The sequence below is a fragment of the Zonotrichia albicollis genome, chromosome 4 (genome assembly GCF_047830755.1).
Source record: "Zonotrichia albicollis isolate bZonAlb1 chromosome 4, bZonAlb1.hap1, whole genome shotgun sequence".
NCBI classification, from domain to species: domain Eukaryota; kingdom Metazoa; phylum Chordata; class Aves; order Passeriformes; family Passerellidae; genus Zonotrichia; species Zonotrichia albicollis.
Window position 1 is genome coordinate 72,951,568 of NC_133822.1, and position 16,665 is coordinate 72,968,232.

The window sequence follows — 16,665 nt, forward strand, 5'->3', positions numbered from 1 at the left end:
CCTGCATGCCATATGCAGAAGAATAACCAGGACTTGTAATAAAATAAAAAAAAAACAAAATAACCAGGACCTGTAATAAAATAAATAAAATAAAATAACCAGGACCTGTAACAAAACGCCTCAAGAAGTTATTGCATGGGCACTGGCAGACAGACCCAAGGGTGCTCTGCACTGGGGCCAAACATGAGGCAGTGCCAAATTAGATGCTAAACATGGATGCATCAAACACAGAGACACCTTGTATAACTCAGATCAGCAGGGTTTTCTTTCATTTTTGTTACCTGAGACATTTAATATTTTATTTCCCTAGATATTTCAGACATCCCAGGGCAGCAGGTAACTGAAGTAATGATTCCTGATGACCTTTCCTTGTCGATGCTCAATTCAAATCTTAAAACATCACCACAACACAGGATTTTTTAAAAATGTAATTTTTAAAATTTATTGTTGTTACCACAACACCCAGACCATATCATAAACCAATATATTGACGACTTATACTATGCAGAATAACAAATAATCCCTGCCTGAAAGGACTAATAATATCATTAAATAAGTTTATGGAAAACTGGGGCCCAAAGAAGCCATAAATGCTGTCTACAGTCAATGACACTCTGACAGAAACCACGTGAGAATTCCTAGATGAAATCTGGCATCACTTGGAGTCAAATGTAAAATTCTCTCTATTTCCAGTGAAACGGGACTGAGCACATATGTTCCTGCTTCAGAGCCCTTTGTTCAGACAACTCAAACCTGGCATAAGTTTTCTTATTTCTAGCCCTTGTTCTTTTGCACCAAACATATTTTTCCCATGCCTTGTCTTTATAAAATGATACTTTTATAATATAAGTAGGATACAACTATGTGTAATTCTATTCATCTCTGTCCAACTGTTCCTTACTTAAAGTAAAAAATTTTTCACAAGGATATATCCAATATTTACACTGCAATGTTTTTTTCCCAACATGTCCTTCTGTGAAATGCTATTTCACTGCTTCTTGTCCTTTATCCTGCATTTCTATTGGTTCATTTAATAAGACTGGCTTTTCAGATTTCAGTTGCTTCTTTAAAATGAGAAGAACAAGTGTGCTTGGGATGTAGGACACTCCACGTAACACTGCTGGCAGGCCAAGATAGAGCCACCTGAAATAAATAATGAATGTCATTAAAGACATGCATTTGTAAAAAAAGGGCAAAACTATCCAGCAACCATTGCTTTGTGAAGGTTCCACAGCCACTCTAAAGCTTGTGCCCTGATGCTTTTGGGTCTCACAGAAGGTGAAAATGTGAGAATAGAGAATATGAAAAGGTAAAATGGCCTTTTACCTCTCCCAGTTTCAGGCAAATGATTTAGCCAGTGAAGTCAGGCACCTGGTACTCCTATGGCTTTATCCATAGGGAAAAGAGAGAGTCCTGAAAGGGCTTAGACTGCCTTGTTAAAGTTTCTAAGTATTCATAAGAATATTCTTCCAAACCAACCTCAACACATATTACAAGGAATTAGTATGAGGGCACAAGTTCAACAAGATTTTTCTTTAAAAATCACACATCAGTCCTTGAAGGACTGCAAAAACTGAAGTGCAGTATTCTGGGCCAATTCCAACTTAAGTAGCTGTATCTTCTCCATAAAATTCTTCTTTTTTAAATCCAAGTACTGTTTCAACCATTTCCTGTTCAAAGATATTGCAGTCACCCACTGAACCTTTTTCCCACATGTGCTAACTGCTTTTCAGTATTTTTATCATAATTCAGAATTTTCCAAGCTTGTTCTCATGAGAGGTTATTAGTGAATATTATGGCACCAGAACATTTCTGTTCAAAGGTTTTTCCAATGTCTGTATCAAAGGTTGCACTTTGCAAATAAAACCAATGTCAAGTAAAGTAGTATTGTATGTCTAACACAGGAGCAGTTTGTCTGCTAGGGAGAAAAAGTGCATAAAATTACATCTCTACTCACGCAATAATAGAGTAAGAAGGAGAAATTTAAATGAAGCAGAAAACATACCTGTATGTGACAACATCATACATCCTACACGCTCCTTCTCCACCACAAGTCATGGTACCCCACTTCAAGCAAGTGGTGTCTATCAATGCTCCAAAATAAATGGGAGATGGAATTCCAGCTGAAAAGAACATGAGCAAAATTTCTGTGATTTCCTCCTGGTTATCAGATGCACCACAGAGCCTATGCTGTTTGTCACCCACTCCATCTGTCCTGTCCTCTTGCAGCATGAGCCTCATTCTCTGTTTATCTTGTGCTCCCTCTTTTTCCTACCCTCAGCCAAAGATTTCCTTCCTTGCTGCCCTTTAAACAACATCCACATGCAGCAGCATGGACAGCGTTTCCTATTCAGAACTCAAGGTTCTCTCTCATCAGTGAGAGGCAATGCTGCCTTCAATAAACATAAGCAATAAGAGTGAAGGAATGCCAAATGACTTTCCAGTGACCATTGCTTTCTGCAATATACAGTTAATATAGTTGATTTTCTTCTTTGCAGCTGGTACAGTGCTGTGGTTTGGATTTAATATCGGAATAATGCTGATAACACAGTAATGTTTTAGCTGCTGCTAAGGAGGGCTGACATCAGGAGTTCTGTGTGTCTCATGCTCTGTTTGTGAGGAGCTGCAAGGGAAACCAGGGGGGAGCATGGCCCAAACTGGCCAAAGGGAAATTCCACAACCTGCAGTGTCATGTTGAGTACACAGAGTGGAGAGAAGTGGCAGGGAGGGACTGACTGAGGACTGTTTGGGAGTGGGATGGGTATTGGTCAACAGCTCACAAACTATTTTATTCTGTATCACTTTTTGTTCTTTTGTTTTATTCCTCTCTCTATTTTTCCTATTATTATTATTATATTTTACTTTCTTTCCATGCTAAACTATTCTTTATTTAACCTGCATGCTCCACCTTTTTTTCCAGCTCTTCTCCCTATTCCATGTGGGAGGAGAATAAGTGGATGCATGGTACTTAGATCCTGACTGGGGTTAAACCAAGATACCAGCCTATTATCCATTAAAAAAATTGCAAATTGCAAGCAGTTCTACTTTGCCATGCTCTGAGAGCTGTGAAAAATAATTCCTAAATGGTTCCTGATCAAAGGCACTCCACAAAAAGAATGACTCCTGTGCCATGCCCACAGTCCTGATGGGATCCTTCTCTAGCTCTAGGTCAGCCCTAACTGTTCTTCTGAAGTGCGTGAGATATTTTCTTACCAAACACTCTTGAAGCCAGCCCATGGATACCCACTCCGAATGACTTCTCTTCAGGCTTTAGAGACCTGTATGATAATGTAATAACTGTGATGATAATTGCATTGTACAATTATTCATAGAGGTGACATTAATGAGAGATATTTAACCTTTTTTTTTAATCAAATTCTTCATCACATTAGGCCCAAACCATTCTAATAATGATCTCATTATGCTCATTAGGTGATGTTTGCTGAAAAGTTCCTTATCTAGGACTGCCAAATCACAGAAGGAAAAGCTTCTATCAGGGTATGGTATCAGGGCCAACACAAAGTGCAGGGCAGTAGTGCCTGAATCAACATCACAAATTATGATTTGATTAAAATGATTGATAAAATCCCAGGTATCACACACCACTCAAAATCCCACTGCCCTGACTCAGGGCTCCTGCATTCATTCAGGATAAAGCTGACAGCCAGAAGCTGCATCAGATTAAAAAGGTGATATGACACTGAACCATAACAGCACAGAAATCACATCAGATTTTTCTGCTCTTCCTCCTTCCATATGCAAACTAAACACCTTTTAATTCCCTGGAGAATTAAAACCTCAGAATAAAAAGTCTGGTAGATTTCATAAGACAAGGAAATTTTACTGTACCTCATTAAGACCATGTATCCAGGCATGGCTGCTAAGGAAAAAATGAAGCTGCAGACTAATGTCAGGATTAAAAAATAATGAAGCATCTTGTCACAGCTTTCATGTCCATCACAGTGGCCCAGAGTTGCAGAGATGTTTTGAGATGAAAACCCTGAGGCTGCAACACAGGTGCAGTTTTCAAATACCTATCAAAAGAATATTTAAATCACACAGATTGTCCAAACTCACACTCTGATGGCAAAGCCACACTGTTGGCACCCATCTCACTGTCTCCTGCTCTCAAACCTGTTACTCATGAGCAGCATTGCACTGAGCCTCCCTCCCAGGCTGCCAGGCACAGGTCCAGCCATCCCTGTATTTGGGGATAAAAGTTCTATAATGCCTGGTTACCTGGCATTTTACCTTTAAATCTACAGGGTAAAAGAGATTATAATAATCTCTTTAATAGTTCATGCTATAGAATTTCATTTTGGTTAAAATGCTCTTGGGCACTCAGGTCTCCACTTGGCAGCACCTTCAGAATATTTTCTCACTCCTTGTTAAGCATTTAATATTCCTTTAGTTCTTAAGAGAGAAGAATTGTCCTTTGTGATGTTTTTTAATTTAAACTTAAATCGATTTTCCTATGCAGTTTGAAATTTCTGGTGCTACTCAATGAATTTGTTCAAATCTTTTACCTTATATATTCAATGTACATGAATATATAAGGTATAAGGTAAAAATATATTAATATATATTATATGTACATTAATTATGTATTTGATTCCCCTTCCTATATTGGTATAAATATTTGCCACCTACTTGATTTCACAGTTACAGTACAATAAAATGTATGCCTTACCAAACTCCTTCCAGTTCCTCTTGAGGATTTACACCCAGCAAGACAAGGTGACACATAAGTGATCCCATTGCTCCCACAAACTGGGTCCCAGATTTTAAGTGGGCAATCACAATCCATGTTGCAGCCAGCCAGGAGAGTATTTTCTGCATATGAAACTTGTTCTATTCTGAAACACATTCAGAAGGTGAATAAATATTTCAGTAATGAGATACCCACAGTAACCCTGTGCAATGCTTAAGACTCTATTCTAGCTCAAGTGTTGAATCAGGACCCAACCCTACATGCTCCTGCCCTGAAGTCATGCCTTTTTATCTCTCTATAGGACACTAAATTGTATTGTTTTATATTAATATTGTAAATTAGGTATGAATACCCCAGAGCTTTTTTCTCATCTATGGCCTGTATGCTCTTGATCATCCATAAGGGTTGTATCTACACCTCCATGTCCATTTTACAGACACAAAGCACAACCTGCCATGGGGCAGGGAGGTTGGAAATAGAGGCTCTTTAAGATCCCTTCCCCCAAACCATTCTAAGATTCCCAATGATCAATGGCGGATTTCAAATCAAGAAACTGCAGATAAAACACCCTCTGAAAACTTGATAGTAATCAAATTTGAGTAAACCAGTGTAAGATCAAGAAGGGGATTTGTTCCCCTCTTTTTCTGAAATTGCATTCATGTATGCCTGATTTCACCAACAATTTTTATTTTCAGCTGTAGTTACAGGACTTTACTAATTGTATTAGTAAAAGAATTAATCTGGACATGCAACTGCATGGATATCTTTTTTAATACACTTTTGTTGTTTGAAACAGGGATAACAGACCTAATATCTAATGCAAGCAGAAAGCCTTGAGAATTTAGAACAGGGAACTACAATGGAGCTCCTGGCTGATTCTTGACAAGAAAAATCATCCTGATGTTTTAAGACTGAAGTCCTCCTGAGTCCCCATAAACATACCCTTGATAGGAAACTGTTAGACCAGCAACTGGTGAGGTATCACAGACAGTCCAATAGGCAGCAAAGTAGAGAAGGTATTCCAGTAAAGATACCCAAAATGCTATGCTCGCAGCCTGATAGATATTTATCTTGAATTTCTTCATGAACAAGCCTCCAGAAAAATACCCAACGCATAGAACTGGCAAGTTGTAAACACCTAGTTAAACAAGTGAAACTTCCATGTTAAAATAAAGGAGACCATCAATGCTACTCTACTACAGGGCAGCTAGAGAGGGAGCTATATAGCTGCTGTGAGGGAAGGTTGTGTTTGGCAAAGACTCAAAGTGTGCCTGGGGCTGAATAATTTAACTACAATCAGAAATGGGTCTCTGCTAATTTCCCTTCACAGCCAAACCCTCTGCCAAAGTCAACAGCAGGTGAGAACTGCTTGGGGAGGGAGCTACAGGGTAGGGCTAAAATTACTAATTGGAAAATGGCAATCTAGAGTTGCACTCTAGATCCAACTCAAAAACAAAACAACAACAAAAAACAAAACAAAACAAACAAAAAAACCCACCCCAGAAAACAAAATAAAAACAAAAAACAACCCCCAAAAAATGGAAGAAAAAAATTATATGGCTTCAATCCAACCTCTCCAGCTGTGAAACTCAACAGAAAGGTCTGTGCACATCTTAATTAAGTGCATATCTTAATGCACTCTAAGCATGACAGAAAGGAGGAACAGGCTTTCAGTTTTGAGATGAGATTACTGAATGTGCTCTCACATCATTCTTTGATGATTGATGCTTAAAAGAAGCAAATTCTGACTGAAAGACACATTGGAAATGGTTTTACACAAGCATCACATGGCTTAGTTTCATATCAGCTGAATTTTTGGAGCCAATTCAAAAGATAGGAATTAGATTATAAAATTTTTCACAAAAAATTAGATCTTTAGCAGAAAATGCATTGGCATTTAGAAATGTTTTGTAATGTGATATCCCTCATCTGTAGAAGCATTTAACCTTAGTATGTATATATAAATACACATGAACATATGTATATATGTGAAAATATAGATAATTTGATCAGAGACATCACTAATTGATAGAACAATACAAAATGCAAACATACCAATCAAAAAGATGGCATCTGATGCAGATTTCCCAAACTGCTGTTCCAGATACTTGGGCATGAAGGATATCATGCCATCAAAGGCACTGAACTGTAGCACAGTTATGCATATAAATAACATATACACAGGGTTGTGGAACAGAGCCTTGAGGAAGGGGATGAAATCTGCAAGGAAATAATGCCTTGAGTTAGTGTGATGCTTTATGAAAACAATGTGGCTGTGAGGGAAAGGGGGGAACAGAAATGGTCCTGAGCTGGACCAGGATAAACCTTGTGCTTTGCCAGCACCACAGGCCAAAGATTCCTTGCTTAGCCCTGGGTCTCCTCTACCCAGAGATACCCTCACACACACACGCATGCACACCAGTGCAGCTCTTCCTTATCAAAAAATAATAAATAAATCACAGCAGCCGCAGCTTCTGCCCCATCTTCCCTCCCTTTTCTCTCATCTCATGCCCCAGAGCACTCAGCAAAAGCCTTGTCCTGCAGCTGGCATCCACAGGGGTGAAAATGCACTCCAGAGCTGTGAGAAGTTGCCCCAGAGAGCAGAACTCTGATTTTGGGGTTTGCTGCTGGGGCAGAAGAGGCCTGAAGAGAACTGTGAGCACAGTTATTCCCACCATCCTCTCAAACCCTGCATCAGCCAGTTTTCAGCCAAGTAAGCATCTGAGAAACTGATTCACACAGGTCTTTCCTCTGAGTAATGCCCATTAAGTCAGGATTTGAACCATAAAAAAAAGCCCCACAATTCCCCTTTGTCTAATGTTCTCTCTTAATCAATGTGCTGAGCTGTTGACAAGAAACTATGCAGATAAATTTAGGCATCTACAAAAACAATGACTGGGCCTGACTGAAAGTGGGCACCACTTAGGATGGGTGTATATCTTCCAGAGCTAAGCAAGGACCGTATTAGAAGTAGATCTGTATGCAGATACTTTCAACAATTAGTCAAATCTTAGAAACACTATAAATAAGCTGCATTATTTCCAGATGCAGTGACATTTTTAATCATAGCTTCTTAAGGAAATTTTATCGTTATTAAATTAGTTTTATTTTAGGTTATTTTTTACTATAAAAACATTCCTATAACCCTGGAGCACTAAGGAGCCACATCTGAGCTGGGAGAACAGTATTTTATTCATGGATTCATTTTAGGCTAGGTGACAGCAGAAAGAGATGCTCTGGTTAACAAGATGAAGCTGCACTATCAGCCAGGACCTAAGGACTCACTCTGGGTGTGGTGAATCTGCAGGACCCAGCTAGAAAAGCACAGAGAGGGAGCTGCCACTTGGAATTTACTTGGTGAACATTTCTGAGGTCCTGTCAGATTCAGCAGGACAGGCTGCTCTGAAGGTCATACCCTTTGACATGGTTTATTCACTTACATTTCCAACCAGGAAATGTTGGAAGGCTGTTTCCTTCAAATAGGGAAGGAAAAAATATGCTCCTACAAGACCATAGATTTGAAAGATCCCAAATGTGAAAGCTGCCAGGTGAATAAATGTGAGTGGAACACATCTTTGTTCAGCAATAATTAAATGTTTATGAGGGTTAATTTTCTGTCAATTCCCTTTTAGGCCTCCCAGCTGGACTCAAGAAATGCACAAGGTTTATGTTGGGTTTCTGCTTTTCTGCCCAGTGAATGTGGGGTACAAGCAATCAATATCTGCACCTCATGCTCAGCTCACAGAGCTGTAATATTTCTACTCAGATTTCAGAGCTTCAGCCCTCCCTTGGGAGATACACCTGAATTGCAGGAGGGGAAAAGGAAGAATCCAGATCCCATATCTATGAAATCAGCTTTTTTCCTCTGCAAGGAGCCATTCTAAATCCCTGTACAAATCCCTTGAACTGCAGAGACATCAAAACAGAGCAGGCACTGCACATCTTGGACCCACCTTTAATTACAAAGTACACAGAGTTCACACCTTAGGACTAAAGCTAGAAAGGAATAAAATGCAACACAACTTGCCTTTAGCAATTTCATACATGGTCTGCTTGGCTTCATTCTTATCATTTTCTTGCAATGGTGTTGCAGTTTTTTCACTTGTCTCCTCAGGTTCATTGGTTTCACCTTCCTTCACCAGGGACTTGGGCAAGAACCAGAATGGAATTGCCACCAGCAGATTGAGCAGTGCACAGATCAAAATGCCCAGCCACCAGGCCCCAACCCAGCGGGCATCTGTGGCTGCTATAGTTATCTCATCTGGAATAAAACACAAAAACAGACATCTTGATCACTTCAGAAACATTTTTTGCTGTCATTTTGGGCTTTCCCAGTCACCTCTGACATAAAAGCATTTTAATGATTCTTGAAATGAGGCTCATAAAATAATGATTCTTAAAATGAGGGAGCATATTCTCCAGTTCTCTTTTCTAATGTTGCTAATTTTCTGGCAAATTTCAGTGGCTTGTATTAAGTTAATTCTAGTCCTTTCCTCTGTTAAGCCAGATGACACAAGTTTTCAACAGACAATTTACAAGCAGATTGATTTGTTTATCTATGAACTGAATATTATAAACAAATCTTCTATTCGAAAAAAAACACCAACAAACTCATGGTGAGATTAACTCACATTAGCAAGGAAATATCCTTTAGCTCTGAAAAATACACCAACTACAGACTTAAAAATAAGGTTTAATATGTTCACCCATTACCTGCACCTACTGATCCAATGTCAACAAAGAGCTCTGCACAGAATGAAGCCAACAACAAACCAAGGAAGGGACCAATTACAGTTGCTGTATGTAGACATGCTAGAGTGGGAAAAAGAGAAAACATTCTAAATTAGAACCCAGTCACAATTATCTTCTTGGAATTGCTCCATATGGTTAGGACAGCTCTACTGGAAAAGCATTTGCACCTAAAAATGGCCTCATTCCAACAACTTTCTCTCTGGTTAAATTACAAGTCCTAAAATATTGTTGTTTTGATAAGGCAATAATTAATGTTTTCTCAATTTCTTTATTGGGCTGAAGGGCATCACAATAATCCTTTCTTTTGCTTTTGTTTGTCTGTGTGTTCGGAGGAGGGGAATTACCACAACAGGGTGGATTTACCCAGGTAGAAAGGTGAATTCTCTGCTTTGGCAAAGTCCTCCAAATAGGAAATTCCCAAAGGCATGATGGGAGTTTCCCCCATCCCTCTCACGATGTTTCCAACCATCACAAAAATCCACAGCAGGGACCCAGGCTCTTGTTCACATTCTGTGGGTAAACCAAAAAAAAAAAAAAAATTAATGTTTTATTCCCAACTATTAATGAAAATCTGGAGACAAAGAATTGACCAACAACTTAAGCTTTGGTGGGTAAGCTTGTCTTATAAAAGAAAATACAAATAACTAGTCACAATACTTTTTTACTTCCTTTGTCTCCTTGAACTGGGATTTCTTCATCCCATAATCTGCTTCAGACTCCACTGCTCTCTCCCCCTTTGTCATGCTGAGATTTCTCTTTCATATTCATTAACCAATAAAAACCAACTTTGTTAGCAGCAGCTGCTGCCTTTCTGGGTGTCTGGCCAAAGATAAAACCCAGATCTCCTGTTTTTATGTTAAATTGCTGTCACCAAACACAGGTAAAGCAATCCACGTGCAGATGGGTTCACATTCAGTCCAGTTTTCACTTCACACAGGAAATGGACTCAGATATATGAATATCACAGCCTTGCTTGTCCATAAACCAATCAACAATCACCTTACCCAAGTATATTCACAGGCATGAGGGTCTATGGGATCTGTGTGCCTGTACGTCATTTAGATGAAAATAATTTAATCAACAATCACCATTATTTAATAAACAAGTGATTGCTAATAAAAACAAAAATCCATTTATTTAGACACTATAGACATAGAAAAAAACATCAACAGACATAGGAAAAGTCCTACCTGTTGATGGTTCCTCTGTAGGCAAAGAGGACAAGTTGTGATTAACAAGGCACAGAGGCATCACTGAGACATTTTCCCTTTGTGAAATGCTGCTTTCAATGTGATACCTGTTGGAAACAAAGGAAAGAAAGCATGTACAGGTCAAGAAAACATTCATGAGAACCATTTTCATTTGTCTGTGCTGGAGTCATGGAGCTACCTATAAGAGTAGGCAGCCAGAGCCATTCCTCACTGGACACAACAAGATTGAAGGATCAAAAAACACCTTGCTGATTAAAGCCTACACAAGCTTACATTATTATTTCTTTTAAGTCAAGCAAAAAATCATTTCAAAGGAGTTGAAGGACCATTATGGTCAGTACTAAATTTGCTTCTAGCTATTCTTTTAGTCAGAACAGGTAGATGGCATCTCTGCACTGTGGCTATAAGAAATTAATTTGGCAGTGAAAATAGCTTGAGAAACACCTATTTCTTATCCTCTGGGAGGTCTCTTTCTCTGAATAAATTCCTAGAAGTGTGAAGAAGACAGAGTCCAAATTTTCACTCTGCATTGTTCAGGTTAAAAAAGATTTACATAACAGGGTCATTTTGTTGTGCCAGTTTGTGATGATGGATAATACCCAATTTCATTCCTGCCAACACAGTGACCAGGGATGATCTCTCATCCAGGTTCCAGATCAAGAGATCTTCAAAAATCACAATTTCTATTGTCCATCCAAGCAGATAAGAGCTAAAAGTGGCAGCATCACAGCTGTTAGTTGGGAGAGCCCATGCAAGGGTGAGCAAAAGGATGAAGGCAAAGGCAGGTGCCCAGCAGAGGGGTGACTCTCCTCAGGAGGTGGTGGCTGACTTTTGGAGCCATCTCAGGAGCAAACCCAAAGAATCTGCAGTGATCAGACTGAATCCATGCTCAGCAATGTCTGTCCCCATAAGCAGCACCCTCAGCGGGAGGATGAAAGGGTTAATGCCAGCAAGGGTCACAGAAGCTGCTGTGAGCTAAGCACAACACTCACCTCCCAAACAGAAAATGAGGAAGTGATATCAAAAGACATCCAAAGGACAGAACTGTGCAGCCCAAAGCAATTATTCTGGGTCTGTGAAGCTTTGCTCCAAAGTAACTCACAAATGCTATCAGCAGCAAGTTACCTGCAAAGAGAACCTGGGTCACCATCTGCAAACCAAGGCACCCCATAATAGTTACAAACCTGAGCATGTCTTGTGAGCTCCTGTTTCTTTTTTTGGCTTTAAAAAGTGTCACTAGACAGGGAACTGCCTACATGGTGCAGTAATTCCCTGCTATACATGATCTTTTTTTGGAAAAGTTACATCACATGAAAGGAACACGAGAATAAAAGGCAGGGTGGAAAAGAGATCACTGTGAGAGAGACTTTTAAGTGCACCTTTATAGAGGAGAAATTTCCCACTACTTGGCATAGAGAACAGGCCCAGGACTGCAGAATAATATAGGAATATTATTAGGAATATTCCCCACGGATACTTTATTTGGTAATGTGTAGGAAAATACAGAAGTGTACATCATAGTGTTTTTGTACTGAAAATAATAAACACAAGATAACCATAGTACAAAAAAGGGAATAATAATTAAATATTAATTTTATTAATAGCTTAATAATAAAAAGTCACAGGTTTTTATACCTAGTACCATTTAAAAACAAAAATGTACTAAAAATCTTCATTTTCCTCACCTCCACTTTCACTTAGAAGCAGTTGATTTTCTCCACTTATTGCTATGCAACTAAGAAAAGAATCAAGCTTCATATTATGAATCAGGCCCTATAAAAATAGCAATTTAATAATTTTACACCTACTAATTTTATGATCTTTTTGTCAGAAGAACAAAACCATGTCTCTGAGTGATGAGCGTCATGCTCTGAAAGAAAATAATGCCTTTTTTATGTGTAATTTCTAAACAGGCTGTGCTGAATCAGTGGCTCGAATGACACTTAAACATTTATCACTGGACAACAACATTTACTGACAGGCAAGGTAAGGAGCACTAAAAGTAGAACTGGAAATTTTCTTTGCAAGGACAGTTGTACAGGTACAAAAACTTAAAATATTATTGAGTTTAGATAAGGATTCACAGTCCACTCCAACCAAGTTTAATTAAAGGAACTACAAAATTCTAAATATGAGCTTAAATTCAAACAAAGTTTACATAGTTGTTTTTTTTTGTGTATTGAATATTTCTAAAGAAAACATCTCATAAACTAGTTCTGTTTTGTTAGCTGCTCTATCATATCTTACGATAGTGCAGAAATTAGCTGGACCAGTTTTTAAACCTAAATTTGCCCATTCAAGAGGTCCTATTAATTTCCAAGACATGAAATGGTTACAAATCAGCTCAAAAGAATGACAGAGTTTGCACACATAGTAATTGAGAGCAGATGAGAGTCACTAAGACATGCTCAGACCACAGATTACATTTTCAAAGAATCAGAAATATCAAAATGAGAGATTACCAATTTCAAAGCTTCCATTAATGATGCCCACTAAAGAAGCTGGGATATTAAATTGTTTCTCTATCTGTGTGTACATGCTGTTCATGTAAGCACCAGACATGGTTTTCCCAAGGAAGGCAAGTGACAGTGCCAGCAGAAATACCTAGGAAGGGAAGGGAAGAATGCATAAAAATTATACATTTATGAATATTCCTTGGTTATTTCCCCCAGTAAAGGTGTGCTTCCAGTTAAAAAAGTGAGCAGTTCTCTTCTGCTGATGTGCGTGTAAATCCCATCACCTATTCCTTTCTAGAGTTAAGGCTTTGCCAAAAAAACAAACAACAAAAAACCCAAACCAAAACACAAAAAAAAGAAAAAAAAAAACCACCAAAAAAAACCTACCAAAAAAACCCAAACAAACTTTGTTCTTCTTCTCTAATTGACCAAGACTGCCCTCAGCACCCCAGGTCCCGTTTAGCCAGCAGTGCCTGCTGCAAGGTTGCCACCTGCAGGACCTTCCCGCCCCCTGCTCACCCAAATGACAAATCTCAGCTTGCAGAGCTGAGATCCTTTCCTTTGGAGGAATTACTCCGTCCAGGATCTGCTCTCCCATCTCAGCAGAGGTCACGAGGCCACAACAAGTAATTTCAACCAAAAGGAGTCAATGACATTTTTACAAGACAATTAGCAGCAACTGACAGCTAAAAAGTTAAAATGAGAGCAGCAGTATTCAAACCCTTTTAACTTCAGCCTTCTTTATAAGCAGCATTTATTAAATGAAATCAATATTATTTTTAAATAAATCTGCTGCAAAAGCTAAAAAGCAAAAGAAACGCATTTGGATTTTTAATTACTATTTTTAAAAAGTTATTTTATAAGATTTTCTAGCATTTTTTGACAACTTGAATTACCATTCGAGATCAACAGGCAGTTTTTACTGGCACATCCCAGTCAGTAAAGCTCATTTCACAGCTTTAAGAAGGAAAGGTAAATGTGTTAGGCTGGGGGTTTACACAAAGTCAGTGGTGAAGTTTCAAAGCAGCAATCAATCAATATCTCCAACATCTCACAGAGTGGAAACTTCAGGGAGAGAAAAAACCAGCACAGCTGTTTACAGACTTTTGCAAGGGCATTAAGGGTAAAAGACAACACCTAATACATTCATTTAATCCAGGCCGTAACTTCTACCAAAATTCTGTAAATGCAGTAATTACAGTTGTGTGGTTTTGCAAAATCACTAAAATATGGCTGTACCTTCAGCTTGGAAATGCAGCAGAATTTGTCCTCTGCACGTGGCTTCTCAGGCTCCTTCATGTTGCCTTTTTTAATGGACACTGGTGTCTGTTTCTGAGTCTGCCGGCCATCCCGTTACAGTGTTGGAAAAAGATGAGAGAAAAGAACAGAAGATTTTGTCCCATGTTTACAAAAATATGATATTCCTTTTAAGAGATTTGACATTTTAGCATTTTCCTTCACTAATTGCAAACTGGATTGCAACAAAGCCTGCCAGATTATGGATTTTATTCTAAATTAAATAACTTGGTTAGAGTAGAGATATTATCTCTTGGCATTAAAATTAGAGGAAAACAAAATCAAACCAAAACCACCAGATCAACTTGAGCTCTAAATGGACACAAAACAGACTCCATTCTCCTTCCCCTCCCAAGATTGTCAAAAATATTCCTCTTTATTCATCTGCCTACTTTTGCTTATCTCCATTTCAACTTGATGATCAGAGTGTCTCACAATGCTAAGCTGCCTGCTCTGTTGAAATTTTACATATATTCCAAAAGTGTGTTCAAAGAAGGAGCAATATATTCCAGGGAATGGATATACTGACCTGCAAAAGCCCCAACACATCTGAGGGTTTGCACAATGAATCAAAATTTTATTCTATTCATTCCAAGGGCTCCTGCAGAGACTCCATTAAATAAAGTTATGCAATACAGTTCCCTGGGGCCTGATGGAGCAAGGTGAAAAACCAGGGCAAGGCAGAGCCCTACCTGATAGGCAGGATGGATACAGGTGAATTTCCTCTTTTTGGTCTGGGGAACACTTCCCAAGGGATCCTGCAGCACCTGCTCTGCTCTGGGCTCCCCCCCTCATGGCTCCAGGGATGGGGAGCAGCTTGACCAGCCCACCAACAGGACTCAGTGCCTTCCAAATTCTTCACCTCAGCACCCTCCTGGCCAATCTCTCCAAACATTCATTTCTACAACAATGTTAATCCTCTCAAATGTGTTTCCTAACTAACTTGATTCCTAGCAAGTCCCCAGGCATTAACTCCTTCTGTAGGTGCTTTCTCACTTGCAGCTTTGAAAAGCACAATGCGTTATTACAGCATTCCTGGAAATACCTTACAATTAACAGGTGCTCAGCACTCAGACAATTATCTTCGATAGATACAGAGATTTTATCTCTGCTTTGCTCACAGATACTTCTACAAATTGTGTTCAATCACAGGACTAAACTGTACTCACACAGCTTCTTTTTTTCTTCTTCTTCTTCTTCTTTTTTTTTTTCTTTTTTTTTTTTTCAATTTGAAACAAAATTTATATCCCAGGGACTCATTAATGCTTTATCTAAATACTGCTTTTCTCTGAAGCCCACCAGCAATACCAAAACATGACAGCAATACCCTATATTTGTCCTCTTCTAGGAGCTGGCAAAGGGATTCTTTCCCTTTCTGCACCAGTTTCACTGTATTTCCCTGCATTTCACTGTCACACCAGGGAACATCATCTGGCTAACTGCAGATTTTCCTTCCTGGTGCTACAAGACACCAGACAGCACCCCGTTACCTGACTTGGGGGATCAGACACGTCACACAGCTCCTCATGCAGTTACAGCAGTCAAAACAGCATTGTTTGCCATTAATTATTCATACCTTCCCTCACAGCAGAAATTAGGATCCAGGAAAAAAAGCATTTCAACCAATTTTTTACTGGGAAGATTATTAAGATTATTAATTGAATAACCAAGTAGACAGAATCATTATTTCCAGCTCTGATTCTGAAATTGCTTTCCCCAGCTCCATAATATTTTGTGGTCACACTTCATCAAATGTTACTGATGCCAACAGAGACTAACAGCCTGAATTATCAGAAAGACACAGGTGCATAACTCATTCAGCTCAGGTGCACTCATACCACACTTTAAGTCCAGGATAGAATTTAAATTACCATTTCTGTGTCTATAAACACACATTTCTTGGTCCCATGAAACAAGTGTGCTCCCACTCCCTTCTCCATCTACCTGCTCTCCATTGTACATTCCTCTTGGGTACATTGGTTACACTCTTGGGCTCTTCAGACTCACCTAAAAACCTCTTTATCTCATTGAACAAGCCAAAATATAGCTCTATTAAAATACATTTATTTTAAAATGGGTATGCAAAAGTTTGCCCTTGGGTTCTTAATGACCTACGAGCACCTGAGTCCATTCATGTGAGCACCTGCACCTGAATCCCACTCATAAGCCTGCAACGCTCACTGAAATTTCAGGGGACAGGGCAGGAAAATTCCTCCCTCCACCTCTGCACTGAGCTGGT

At 39.0% G+C, this 16,665-nt stretch overlaps 1 protein-coding gene across 10 annotated transcripts in view; it reads right to left on the reverse strand.

Annotated features, from left to right (window-relative positions):
• Positions 1–816: 816 nt before the first annotated feature.
• Positions 817–16,665, reverse strand: part of LOC102063879 (solute carrier organic anion transporter family member 1A2) — a 40,968-nt gene continuing 25,119 nt past the window's right edge. For 9 of the 10 annotated variants that reach the window (XM_014275953.3, XM_026790303.2, XM_026790304.2 and 6 more), the window contains 14 exons: positions 14,370–14,468; positions 13,137–13,278; positions 11,667–11,799; positions 10,654–10,760; positions 9,827–9,973; positions 9,425–9,523; positions 8,739–8,972; positions 6,767–6,931; positions 5,654–5,849; positions 4,691–4,856; positions 3,850–4,034; positions 3,214–3,278; positions 2,006–2,123; positions 817–1,143 (listed from right to left, as the gene is read on the reverse strand). In XM_014275953.3, the coding sequence (XP_014131428.1) occupies positions 984–1,143; positions 2,006–2,123; positions 3,214–3,278; positions 3,850–4,034; positions 4,691–4,856; positions 5,654–5,849; positions 6,767–6,931; positions 8,739–8,972; positions 9,425–9,523; positions 9,827–9,973; positions 10,654–10,760; positions 11,667–11,799; positions 13,137–13,278; positions 14,370–14,468 (2,016 nt within the window). In that variant the 3' untranslated portion in view covers positions 817–983. Of the gene's footprint in view, positions 1,144–2,005; positions 2,124–3,213; positions 3,279–3,849; positions 4,035–4,690; positions 4,857–5,653; positions 5,850–6,766; positions 6,932–8,738; positions 8,973–9,424; positions 9,524–9,826; positions 9,974–10,653; positions 10,761–11,666; positions 11,800–13,136; positions 13,279–14,369; positions 14,487–16,665 lie in introns of all 10 variants that reach the window. The other variant, XM_074540106.1, reaches the window with a different exon arrangement.